The sequence below is a fragment of the Kogia breviceps genome, chromosome 17, assembly GCF_026419965.1.
Source record: "Kogia breviceps isolate mKogBre1 chromosome 17, mKogBre1 haplotype 1, whole genome shotgun sequence".
Classification (NCBI taxonomy): domain Eukaryota; kingdom Metazoa; phylum Chordata; class Mammalia; order Artiodactyla; family Physeteridae; genus Kogia; species Kogia breviceps.
Genome location: NC_081326.1, coordinates 51,812,901 through 51,826,169, shown reverse-complemented (window position 1 = coordinate 51,826,169; position 13,269 = coordinate 51,812,901). Strand labels below are relative to the sequence as shown.

Below are 13,269 nucleotides of genomic sequence, written 5' to 3'. Positions count from 1 at the left end.
TTTCTTCATGGTGTCATATTAGAAATTTTTCTCATTGATAATTTCTTTATAGTAACATAACCAATAAAAGCTATAATTCTACAAGACAAATTCAACAGTCAAGGTAGCAGCAAGGAACAGAAGGCACACACAAAGTGTTTAACTGAGGCAGGTTTAATAAATAAATCTCTTTAACATGTGCTGGATCCACATGTAGTTTGGCCCATAGTAAATTAGGCATGAACAAGCAAAGAACATCGACTTGGCTCCCTGTTCTTAGAATCTTGGAGTAAATGTGAGCTAAGAATATTTTGCATTGCATTTTGGAAAGGAATATTATCTTCATCTGGACTGGTGGTCTGCTTCCAGCTCTGATCATGAAGTTAAAAAGGAGGAAGAGGAAGAGGAGGGAAGGGGAGTAGGGAAGGGGCCCTAAATAAGACTTGTAGAAAAAATAACCACTTCTTCAGTGCTGCACAGAGGAAAATACCTCAGGTGCTACAGGTGACCAGATGACTCTCTAGTGCTGAAGCTCTGTTGCTTTTGCTCGGGGCTTACTTTGCATAACTTAAAGTGTGGTCTCTGTAGTAGGAAGATTAATGGCCCCACCCTTTCCCAAACCAGATTCCTTTGTTAGTGTTGGTCCCATTAGACAAAACAGGCAAATGCCCCAAGCTTCTCTGATAACTCAGTTTTTCTTGGGTATGGATTTCCCTTAACAGACTCAGCAGTTTACTAGCTAAGTACACTTAGCAGGACCTATGTGCTGGAAGTGATATTTACCAACCCCTTTTACTTACTTATAAGCTCCATCAGTATGGGGGCTGGGTACAGTGCCTGTGGCTGGTTCAGTGCCAGGACTTGATACATATTTATTTAATGAAAGGCGATGTCTCATCTCCCTCTCGTTTCCCCCACAATGTGAAGTGCAATACCAGACAGTTAAGAGGTGATAAATGAACACTTGTTTACTAGGTAATGATTCAAATGCTGTACGAGGAACCTGAAGTTAAAGATTTATTTAGGTATTCATCTTCTCAGTCCTTGCCCCTGGAGTTATTGGCTGTAAATATTGATGACAGGTGAGGCATACATGCCAGGTGAAAAATTGCTACTGCCTTCCCTAAACTGCCACCATTCTGAATAACTTCAGTCCCCGATTTTTAATCAGACCCTAGTACTTAATTCTTGAAATGACCAGTACTGAAAACATGGCATATCCACATTCCTTCTTATTTAACTCTGGCAAAATGATAGTAGAACCAAACAAAACACATTCATTTTCTATTTACTTAAATTGCAATTTCGACAGTGTTTCTCAATACTGGAAATTGTTTAAATTTGTCCCTTTGAGTCTGAGAGTTCTCAAGAAAAATTACCTTTTAGGGTAGAGAATCTGAAGCATGGATTTTTGTTAATTTGGGCCATCTCTCTTTTAAAAGAAGTAATTTATGGAACTTGACTCATAGGGAAATACTTTTAAAGACAATAGGTAATTTTGGATGATTAGACCTCAATCATTTGAGCTTCTCTGCTTTGGGATAGGAATCAGGAACCAGGCTCCCCCAAGGCCATGTGCAGACCTGTTGAACCTTGTAAAAGTGCTGGAATCTGTCTGAGTAATTAGCAACTTTGCACTCAGATTTCTTTGGATTGAAAGCAGCTCAGATTTCTTTGGATTGAAGCATGGGACATGCAAATGTAGGAGAAAGCCAGGGACAATAGCGGAATAGCTGAGCAGCAGCCAAGAGGATTCTCATCACAGTGGTTCAGGGCCAAAGTTTCTTCGATTCAGGAAGAACATAGCACATTTAAAAGAGCAACAAAGACAGAAGGTATGAACCGTGCACTGAAAACCATTTACTTCCAGAAACAGACCATTGAGGTCCTATATAGGCTAATATGTCCAAAAGTCAAAAAAGATACAAGAGCAATACATCATTTTACTAGTGCCAAGTTCACTTTGTTCTAGGAACTTAGATATTTCATAATAAAAATGGAAATAAAGGCCAAAAATGAAGCAAAGGCAATTACTTTTTAGATGGATTCTAGTCATCTTAATTCAGGCAACCAGTATATTTTATTCAGAACTACTTCTGTTTCTGTCTTCATTCAAGCTATGAAGTTTTAAGATAGCCTTTGATAGAGGGCAAATTATTTTAGTTCCTTTAATATTTATAAAAGTGTAATAGTCCTAAAAGTTATTAGTACTAAATGTCCTTATTCATTTTTTGCCCACTTAGTTACTAAAATAACTCTGACAGCAAAATATTTCCATGTAATAAAGAATTATTTAGCAGTGAAGATTTACCACTAATTGATTAGTTTGAGTAGACATACTGTTAAGTAATGTTGATTGGCTTTAAATTCCCATACAGTTCTCACCACAGTATAAATGAATTAACCAACCATTATAAATATTTAATAGATATGGAAAGCATTTATAGGAGTCAGCAATGTGACTTTCCTGTTTTCTTAATAGGCATCTACACAGGTCACTTCATATCATGCATATTAACTTACAGTAATGACCATGGTAGTGATATATAACTTGAAAGTTAAGGGAATATTTTTAATTTGAATATCATTTTTATTTTACCCATTTACCCCAGGCAGCAAGATATCTGACTGATGTATTTTTGGTTGAGTGCATTTGATAATAAAACAGGATCACTGCCTTCTGCTTCCTTGAACTCCTAAAGCCAGCTCTGGCCTCTATCAAACTCTGTTAACCACTTGATGGGCCCAGTAATCAAAAACTGGGTGTGGTCAGTAATAGTCAAGTAACTTTTTCCAAACACCGACAGCCCCGAAGACTTCATGTGAATAATCCTGTATTGCTCTGGCAAACGTTTTACTACCTACCCCATCAAAAATTTACGGACGATTACGACCCAACAGGATACTACCTCAAGTGTCAGAGCAAACTAATTTAGGTTTTGCAACAAGAATGTTACAGAAATATTTGTGATGCAAAATCTTGTAAGGTTTTGCCTTAAAATATGTTTTATAATAGCTGATGTTTCCTTTGTTAACACGCTTGGCCAGAATATGGAAAATAAAAGGCAAGCCACCCACAGGAGTCAACCCGGGCCTGCCGAGCAGAGTACGTACGTGTGTGAGCGCGTGTGGGCGTGGCTCACTGCCTGCCCGCCCTTTGCCACCATCGATTTCCTCCCTCCTCAGTAAACGCTCATTGATTCTTGTCTTCCAGATGACACAGGCTGCCCTAGTAGTCAGTCAGTATCTCCCGTGAAAACGCCCTCGGATGCTGGCAGCAGCCCCGTTGGCTTTTGCCCTGGCAGTGATGAAGACTTCACCAGAAAGAAATGCACAGTTGGAATGGTTGGTGAGGGAAGCATCCAGTCAGCTCGACCTAAGAAGGAACCAAAGTCAGGCCTTGTAAAGCCAGGTGAGTGAGTGCACGTCAACTCTTCATGTCCTTATTGGAGCAATAGGACTAGAGACATGTCAAATGAAGTTTGAAATGAAACACCTGGAGATCAAGGTAGGGCAAACCAATGCTGTACCTAGCACCCAGAAACATCTTTTTTGTTTTTTGTTTTTTTAGTAAAGGAGGTAGAGCATAGAGTGGAATATTTTCTGTACTAGTTGTTAATAATTGAGAATGCATAGTGACATATGTGTCCATTATAAAGACATGTAAAAGAGGGAGGAAATTTGAAGAAATGTTAACTGAATGGTCTAAGAGACATTTAAACTATATAATTAAGTCTAGCATAAATTATACTGAGAAGTTACTTGGTACCATTTAAAATGTCCACAAACTGTGAAAAGAACAGGTTATCTTGATGCACATCTGTAGGGCTGGGCATACTTGCTGACCTAGTTATTTTCTTTCCTTTTAAAGAGTTAAATATGAATATGCTGCTATATATTCAATATATATATATATATATACATCGAATGTTCAATAATTACAAAATAGTAAAAGCTATGAGATGAAATGGAGATTTTTATTACAGTGAATGAGATGCCATGAACATCAGAAAAGGTCAGTTCTCAGAATTTGCAATATATAAATAAATATTTTCCATCTCAGAAATAATATACAGTATATGAACAAATATAGTTTCAGTGAAATTAAAGTTATAACTTGAAAATAAAAGGACCTGAGTATTGGCATTGAGAGACAACCCCTGTATTGCATTATTTTCTTCAGTATCACCAGTTGTACTGTACATATTAATGAGCCTGAAAAGACAGATTAATGGCTTGCATGAGCCCCATTCCTTACATTTGTCTTCTAATTTTTGTTTGGTGACATCGTTATTGTGCAAGGAGCTATAGATGGCTTTATTTCAGTGGAGCCAAAGCTTGGTCCTGTGTCTGCTTCCATCTCTCTCTGCTTTTGTTCTTCCTGAATAATTGACATGCATAGCATATCTTAACGGATTACTCTTCATCTTGCTTTTGGTCAACCAAAGAGAATGTTGTTTAGTCTGAGAGCAAAACTTAAACTGTGTGAAGAAGATATCCCCTGTTTCCTAATAGTACCTGGTAAATGTTAGTCATGATGAATTTGTTAACAGTCCTTTGCTTCGGAAAAATATAAAAAAGAAAGAGAATGATACAAAATGGAGAAGACAGCACATGAAAGAGAAAGATGGACATTGTAAAAAAAAGGTGTTGGGTACCCCCAATATTTAAGAGAGAGACAATGAATTAGAGTGTCCTGTAATTATAGCCAAAAAATAAACCATTACCTTGTGTACTCAAGAACCAGAACTGCCTTCCTCCCTCCCCCAGCTCAGTTCTCCTTTTTTTAAATTAAGAAATAATTCATATACCATAAAATTCACCCTCTTAAAGTGTACATTTCAGTGGTATTTAGTATATTCAAAAGACCATACAAACATCACTACCGTCCAATTTCAGGACATTTTCATCTCCCCCCAAAGAAACCTCATACCCATTAGCAGTCACTGTCCACTTTTCCTTTCTTCCAGCCCTTGGCAACCACCGACCTACCCTCTGTCTGATTTGCTTCTGGACATCTCGTATAAAAGAATCATACGATATGTGGTCTTTTGTGTTCGGCTTCTTTCACTTAGCGTAATGTTTTCAAGATTCATGTATTAGTACTTCATTCTTTTTATGGCTCAATAATATTCTATTGTATGGATATACCACGTTTTAAAATAGACTTTTTTTTGAGCAATTTTGGGTTTACAGAAAAATTGAGCAGACGGTAACAGAGTTCTTATATCCCCCCTCACTACCACTACTTCCAGTTTCCCCTATTATTAACATCTTGCATTAGTGTGGTGACAGACCACATTTTGCTTATCCATTCACAGTTGATGGACATTTGGATTGTTTCCACTTTGGGGCTATCATGAATAATGGTGCCATGAACATCCATATACAGGTTTTTGTGCATGCCTTCCGTTCTCTTGGGTATATACCTAGGAATGAAATTGCTGAATCATATGACGACTCTATGTTTAACCCTTTGAGGAATTGCCAAACTGTATTCCCAAAAGTGGCTGCACCACTTTACAAACCACCAGCCATGCATAAGGGTTTCAATTTCTCCACATCCTTGCCGACAGTTGTTATTGTCTATCTTTTTGATTATACCCACTCTAGTGAGTGTGAAGTGGTATTTCATTGTGCTTTTGATTTACATTTCCCTGGTGTCTAAAGATGATGAGCATCTTTTCATGTGCTTATTGGCTATTTGTATATCTTCCTTTGAGAAATGTTCTCAGTTTTCTTTTAACCTGGGAGCAGTCACCAATGGAGTCTGCTTCTGTAGCATACAGGATGTGAGTTTAAGAGCAGAAGCCCTGTCATCCTCTTTTTGTATTCCTAGCACACAGGGTCCGGTGTGTATCGAGGGCACAATCAACATTGGTTGACCTCAACAGCAAAGGTAGGCTATGGGATTGAGAATATGAAATGCTGCAGGAAAGAATGGCCGCTTCATGGATTGTGAAGAAAAAGGAGATTTTTATTGTGAAGGTGTTGTAGGACTTGAATGCAACCTGAAATCAGTTCATTTTTGTTATTCACCACCCCTCCACCCCCTGGCCCCATTCCAAAAACATTTGACAGTGGGGACAATATAAAGAAACAGTGAAAAAAGAGAAAAGTGTGGTGTAGCAAGAACAACCTAAGTTTAAATGGCAGTTAAGATTATCCTTGCCCTTCCTTGTTTCAATAATCATAATAAGAATAATCATATCTTAACGAAAGACTTAAAACCCTATGTGTATGTACAGAATCCACCCTGAGCAAGTCTGGTTCCTACAGAAGATCCTCACTTGCTAAAGATCAGCTACTTGTCTTGCTGAGAATGTTTAAGCCTTATGCTTTCATGAAGAAAATGCAGACAAAAAGAATAAAAAGGAGGGGGGAGGGAGGGAAGAAGGGAGGAAGGAAAACAAGAGTTGTTCTTCATGCTGTTTTGATAATGGATCATTTGAGAATAGTGAAGGCCACAGACCCATACTCCAGAAAAACACGCACAAAATATCACATACTATTTCTGAGGTTTCATGGGTCTCCTTTGTTAGGATTTATGACTCCTAGTTTAATGACCCTTGCCCAGAGGCAGAGCCTGAAACAGTGCCTTTGTCAACTGCTTCTGATTTAATTGCTCAGAGGCAAACATATCACCTAAGCAGTGCTGACCTCATGATTTTTTGATTTATTTGCATTTTATCAAGGTCACCGGGGTCCCTAAAGGTTATTTCTTAGTTGCCTGAAATTCCTAATGTCATCACTAAAAACCATTGCTCGAGCTTTTTTGACTGGGCCCCAGTTCTGGACAGTAAGCTCTTTGTATTTAGAACAATCTGCACCGTGACCTATAGCTCTCTGAACTTTCAGCAGAATAAATCTGTCATTCTCATAAATAGGAAGAGAGGAAATCCTGGAACCGAGGCCCCTGGGTGACTCCAAAATTTATAAAATGCAGAGACATAATCTGTTAAACCACAAGAAGATACTGCTCTCCGGTTAAAATGTTCCACCTCCTCCGTCCCCAGGTGACCATCTCCCCTCAGCCTAAACTCATCTTCCGCTCTTGATGTGCGCTCTACTTTTTAAAAATAAATTGACTCATTAGGACCAATACCAGTTTATTAAAATAGCAAGCAATTAGTGTCTCTTATACAGATGCTCAAGGGCCCTTTAACATTAACCTGGGCCCATTTTATTTTAGGTCCGTTGTTCTAGATTCTGGAAACTGCTGTTCATCTCAGAAAGGAGTTAATGAAATGCCCCTTTGGTCATTCAGATAAAAAGCTAATAATATTTACTGAGTATCTAATGCAGAAGGAGAAGAGAACTGTGTCACAGGATGCCAGGAAGGGCTCAGAAAGGTGAGCTGAGCACGCCAGCAGCTCTCCAGCAGGGAACTGTAGCACATGCGCAGCATGAGAGCCCTGCCTGCCTCCAAGCAGGACTCGTGTTGGAACTTCTTGGAGGCAGTGAGCCTTCTGTCATTTTGGCTTCTATCACTTAACGCCTGTGCAGATTTAATTAAAAATTACCACCAAAGAGCGGAAGAAAACATCCCTGCAGTTCAGTTGAATAATGGCTTTGCCTTTTTCATGTCAACTCAGCACACATTTAAGACTGAATCTCCAGAGTGTAATACAATGTCTGTCATCAGGTGGGTGTTCGGTAAATACTTCTTTGAGAGTAGAGTATACAAGGAATCATATGTAGCGTGGGAGGAGCATGGGAAAGGTAAGCAAAGAGGACCTCAACATCACCCCTGCTCTTAGGGACCTTATCATTTAAGGCAGAAAACTACAATAAATCTGGGATGCAGTACAGATTGAAAGGACGGGAATGAAGGCATTCTTTTTTATTGGAGTAGAGTTGATTTACAGTGTTGTGTTAGTTTCCGCTGTACAGCAAAGTGAATCAGTTATACATACACATATATACACTCTTTTTTTTTTTTTTTTTTTTTTTTTTTTTTTTTTTTTGCGGTACGCGGGCCTCTCACCGCTGTGGCCTCTCCCGTTGCGGAGCACCGGCTCCGGACGCGCAGGCTCAGCGGCCATGGCTCACGGGCCCAGCCGCTCCGCGGCACGTGGGATCTTCCCGGACCGGGGCACGAACCCGCGTCCCCTGCATCGGCAGGCGGACTCTCAACCACTGCGCCACCAGGGAAGCCCTGCACTCTTTTTTTAGATTCTTTTCCCATATAGGTCATTACAAATTATTGAGTAGAGTTCCCTGTGTTATACAGTAGGTCCATACTAGTTATCTATTTTATATATAGTAGTGTGTATACGTTAATCCCAATACTTTTTGAGGGATCTGTGGTGCTACCATTCCTTCTCCCAGGTGCTTTTCCTATATGTAGTTCACAGTCAGTTTTCCTGATGAGATTTTTCTCACCTAGAGAGGAAAGGCCTGATTGGATTTCTGTGCTAGGACACTAAATGACATTCCTGGGCCTCCTTTAATGCTTGATTTTCTACTTGGGGAGCATCTTAACTCAAAGGAGAAAAGGACCCAGTGTCATTGTTCCACAAATGCAAGTACTAAATCCTTCCTACACAAGGCTTGTGGGAGAGCTGGGGAAAGAATTACACAATTTAAACAAATATTTAGAAAATGTGAAAGGGAGAAAAAAAACACCTCCCGGTTAAGGAGATAGGTCAAGAGCAAATGGTGAGGGTCACTATAATTGAAAAGAAACCCACATTTAGAAACTGAAATGTTGAAATCTGCATTTGAAAGATGTCACCTCTGCCATCAGCATTCAGACTAAGTTAGTATTCCCTTGTCATCAGACACCACCCAGGCTTTTGAAATCAGAGACCTGGCCAGATGAACTGTAATAACCTCACAACAATAACAGAGGATGGGTTACTTTAAGAAGACGCTTTCCCACATTCAGAGGCATTTGCTGGAAAACTCGGAAGGCACCAACTGGGTTAATGATTAATCAACACTGGTTCCCTTAGTAGATTGAGGCTCTTTCACACACAGCCGATAGCCTGCAGCTGTTCCCGTGCTTATCACAAGCATTGTCCCTTTCACTTCAAAGTTAGTTCTGTGAAATAAAAGACAATTTACTGGATGGGGTGCGGGTGGGACATACATTCTTATAATAACTCGAGCTACAAAGAGGAGACTCACAGCTTACCCAGTTTGTTTCTTCAGAAAAAAGTAGGAGGAGGGCAGGGCTGGGGGGACACTTTCTAACCACCAGACTCAGGAGCCCAGTATTCTAGGTTCACAGTTCCATACCACCTCTTTATAACTGTGCACTCTTCAGCTACTTGTTTTCTTCCAGAAACTTGGTATTCGGCGTCTGTAAAATGGGTTATTGTGACAATTAAACAGATTAACGAATGTAAAATGCCCAACATTGGACCTAGTACAAAGTAATTCCTTAGTAAATGTTAAGAATGGTCATTTGTTGCTCTTAAAATAGATATCAGAAATTCCTTGCACTTTGTTTACAGGAAAACCCTTAAAACTATCCACAGAACTTATATGTTTATTTAAAACAAAATTCTAGCAGGTCACGTCTCCCAATTCACATAACATGGGGGGGATGTGTTTGCTATAGGAGGGCACTGAAGAGAGCATTAATTGACAGCTGATGGCTTGACAATGAAGAAAGAGATGGGAAAATATGAAAAAGCAGACAAAAGACCACTGAAAAGCATAGGCCTTCTGAGTGTTTCAGGCTTTAAATGTTCTGTAGCACTTAATGCAATAGTTAATGTTCCAGAAACAGACTGAGTCAGTGAGGTGGTGGAGTTGGTAGAAAATAATGTGTATGAGGGCAGGAAAATGTCTTGAACATTTTAGAAATATTTTCATAGAGTGGAAAAATTAAAATTTTAGTGCTAAAAGAGATTTTGGTTAAATGGAAACGTGCTGCATTCTTTGGCAAGGGGCAATACTTTTCTAATAGCTTACAGTTTCAATCAAAGTTCTTCCAGCAGCAAAGCCCAGCCTCAAATAAAGGCTTAAGTCTATTTCAGATACTGAAGATATCAGGAAGAATATATTAAATGTAATTGTGGGCTTGCATGACTCTGAAGTTTGATTAAAAATTGTTTTAGCTAATATTTATTGAGCCCTGACTGTCCCAGGCAAAATTCCAAGGACTTTACTCATGTAATCCTAATATCAGTGTGAGAAAGTGATATCATTATCCCGTATTTTACAGATGGAGAAACTGTGGCATAGAGAGGTTAATTCATGCAAGGCCACACAGTTTGTAAATGGATTTTAAACACGGTAGTCTTGCTTCGAACTCTTAACTACTGCACTGCGTCTAAGGTCTGACTTCAAAGGAATAATTTTAATTTTTCCTAATTAATAGGAGAGTGTGACAATTGAGAAAGATGTATTGATATAAGACAGGGATTTTTAAAAAATATCTGTAGAGCCCTATAGATTAGCTGATACAGTCCATTTATAGATCATGCTGGCTGTTGCTGATAACAGAATCAGTGAACCTCAGTGTAACTTCAATGAAATACAGAAAGTTAAACACAGGAGGCTGTTTGGATGCAGATCAGTAAAATAAACCCTGAGGATGTCAACATCAAAGAAATGTTAAGGTCTTCAGGATTTTCTACTTAATCATGAACTAGTCCTTTCTGTACTTGTCACAATGTTTTATGTGCTGCCCTGAATGTCGTTAATACTTTCGCAAAAAAAAAAAAAAAAAAAAAAAAAAAAAACTTTCACAAACAAAGATCATTAGGCTTTGTCAACTTAAACAAGAGCTTTTGCACTGATACCAAAATGATCTCTGAAACGTTCTTTCACTTTGAGAGAAACAACGTTCCCCCAGGATACAGCAGAGAATGTTTTATGGTGAACGATTGTATAGTCTATCCCTTCCCCCCAGCAGAGACCAGACCAGTGAAAACAAGCTTAAATGTGACGAGGAGACCTGAATATTTATCTTTATGGCAGGATTACTTACATATTTACTCTCATGCCTTTCTCCCATCTGCGCTTTTGATGATGCACCCAATCAATGTAACGGTGCCAAATGGTCTGCTAATGGTTTTTCCCTAAGAATTAGTGAATTATAATCTTCTTCTTCCCAGAGGCCCTGCCATTCAGATCCCAGGTCTACTAGGATTTATTGCATGTACAGTGTTCTAGCTACCAGTGTGAGAGCCTGCCAGATGCTAAATGCTCTAATGTGTTGAGAACAAAGCATTATGGGTCTCTCATACGTAGCAGACACTCCAGCAGACCACACACCCACCATTAAAGGTATTTATCAACTACTAGCATAAGAGAAATAAACCTGGAAACTTCTTTTACACACAAACCTATAAACTAAGAGTTATAAATCATGCAGATACATTCTTTAGGTTGGGATTTTATTTTGTTTTTTTGTCCTAATTGAGAAGAGTTTATTGAAGAGACGGCATACACAGGAATGGGCCAGATTAAGGAAATCCAACAAGTATGGCAATGGCAATGGCTTGGAGCCCTTCCCCCATCCTGAAGAGGCCAGAGGCCAGGGGAAGGTCGAGATACCCAGGACCCAGAGGGAGAGAATTCCCAGGCTACATGTGAAGGAACCATGTACTTTGATAGAGGAACAAAGCACCTGACAAGAAAGGAAGCCGAGGGATAAGTACTCTGACCTCTCTGTCTTCCTCGCCAGTATAATTTGTTGTGTGGCGTTTGGGTGGACTGTAAGGTTATTGACAAAAGTTACGTGTTGAGCAAAAGTCATGTAAGTTCATTGGGGTAATTCAATGAATTAAGGTCTTCTACCACCTGAACCTGTATCTGAGAGCAGCCAAGGGACAGCAGCAAGCTACGTGAATGCAGCCTGTGGTTAAGTGAGGTAAGCTTCAGGAAGCTGGCTGCAATGGGCTTACATTCCAAGATGCACGGACTAGAAAGTGGCATTGCAGGAAGGTGATTGCTGTGTAGGACTCTGAAGAATGGCAACCCTCACTTCACCACGTGAAAGGTTTCTGCTAAACCTCAATTTGAATCCTGGCTGTACATTGATTGACCAGCTTTCATTTATTCACTCAACAAGTGTTTATTAAGCATTTACGCTGTGCTGACACCACTGTTCCAGGCATTCGGGATAGAGGAGTGGAAAAAACAGAAAAGATGCCTGTTCTTTTGGAGCCTGACTTTAACATGGGGAGATGACTGATACACAAGCAGACAAACAAGATAAGTTCAGGTAGTGACAAGTAAAACAAGGTAATGCTATAGACAGTCACGGGCATGGGGCAGGGAGTGTCTGGGGAGATGACAGTTGAGCTGAGAACGTAGTCATATTCCTTCACATTTGGGGAAGTTTTGGGGGACAGTGGACAGAGCAGTGACCTAGGAAGGGAGAAGAGTTGTCGCAGGTGAGGTCGGTGTCGTTAGAGCAATGGGAACCTCTGGCCGGTTTTAAGAGAGATGATTTAATGTATATGTTCAAGATCCTTTTGGCTGCTCTGTGGAACTTGGATTATCAAGAGATGAAACTGGAAGCAGGTACATAAGAAGGCAGTGAAAATAGCAAAGTGTAGGGAAACAGTTATATGACAGAATGTAAGGCCCTGCATTTTCCTAATGAGATTAAAAATGTTTTATTTTATTTGCTAACTGGAGTAAACCTTTAGAGATGGATGAAATAGTCAGTATCCGATAGCTTTTTTTAATTTATTTTTTTAGTTAAACATACCCATTTATACTCTTATTTATTTAGTAACATTGATCTTGTTATTCATAGTTAATATAAAAAATGTATTGTCTTGCTCGTCATTCGAGCTACCTTTCAACTCAGCCATCTTTTCCAGAGCAAATTATCTTCACTTCTGCCCAATTTGTGTAATATAAAGCAGTTTCGAAGTCATGTCTGGTGCTTTTACTGGGTATTGTTTTCAAGCCTACAAGTACTGTGAGGGTATGAGTTAAGTTAATGTAAAAAGAGGCCCCCAAATCCAGAGGTTAAAATTAGACAGAAGTTGATCTGTCTCATAAAACAGTACATAAGTGTTTGGTTGACCGAGGCTGGTAGGCAGCTGTGTCAGGTCAGCTGTCCTATACCAGGCAGAAGGAAGGGGGAGAGAGACCAGGGGATACTCACCCAGTCATTTTAAGGTCAGGGCACAGAAGTGACACACGTCATTTCCAATTATATCCCAGGACATCTTAGTCACCTGGGCGCCTATTATTATGGAAGAAGGGGAGAATGAGGTGAGCACTGGAGGGCAACAAGCAGGCTCTCACAACGTCCATGGATAGCACGGGACAGCTGGTTTTTCTGTTTTCCTGTAGATGCAATGCAAGTATCCA

At 39.7% G+C, this 13,269-nt stretch overlaps 1 protein-coding gene across 25 annotated transcripts in view; it reads left to right on the top strand.

Moving 5' to 3' along the window:
* SYBU (syntabulin) overlaps nucleotides 1-13,269 on the top strand; it is a 117,534-nt gene that overhangs the window by 65,234 nt on the left and 39,031 nt on the right. For 16 of the 25 annotated variants that reach the window (XM_067017889.1, XM_067017904.1, XM_067017898.1 and 13 more), the window contains 2 exons: nucleotides 3,194-3,391; nucleotides 5,819-5,878. In XM_067017889.1, coding sequence (XP_066873990.1) covers nucleotides 3,194-3,391; nucleotides 5,819-5,878 — 258 coding nt within the window. The remainder of the gene's footprint in view (nucleotides 1-3,193; nucleotides 3,392-5,818; nucleotides 5,879-13,269) is intronic. The other 9 variants (XM_067017900.1, XM_067017910.1, XM_067017909.1 and 6 more) reach the window with 1 other exon arrangement.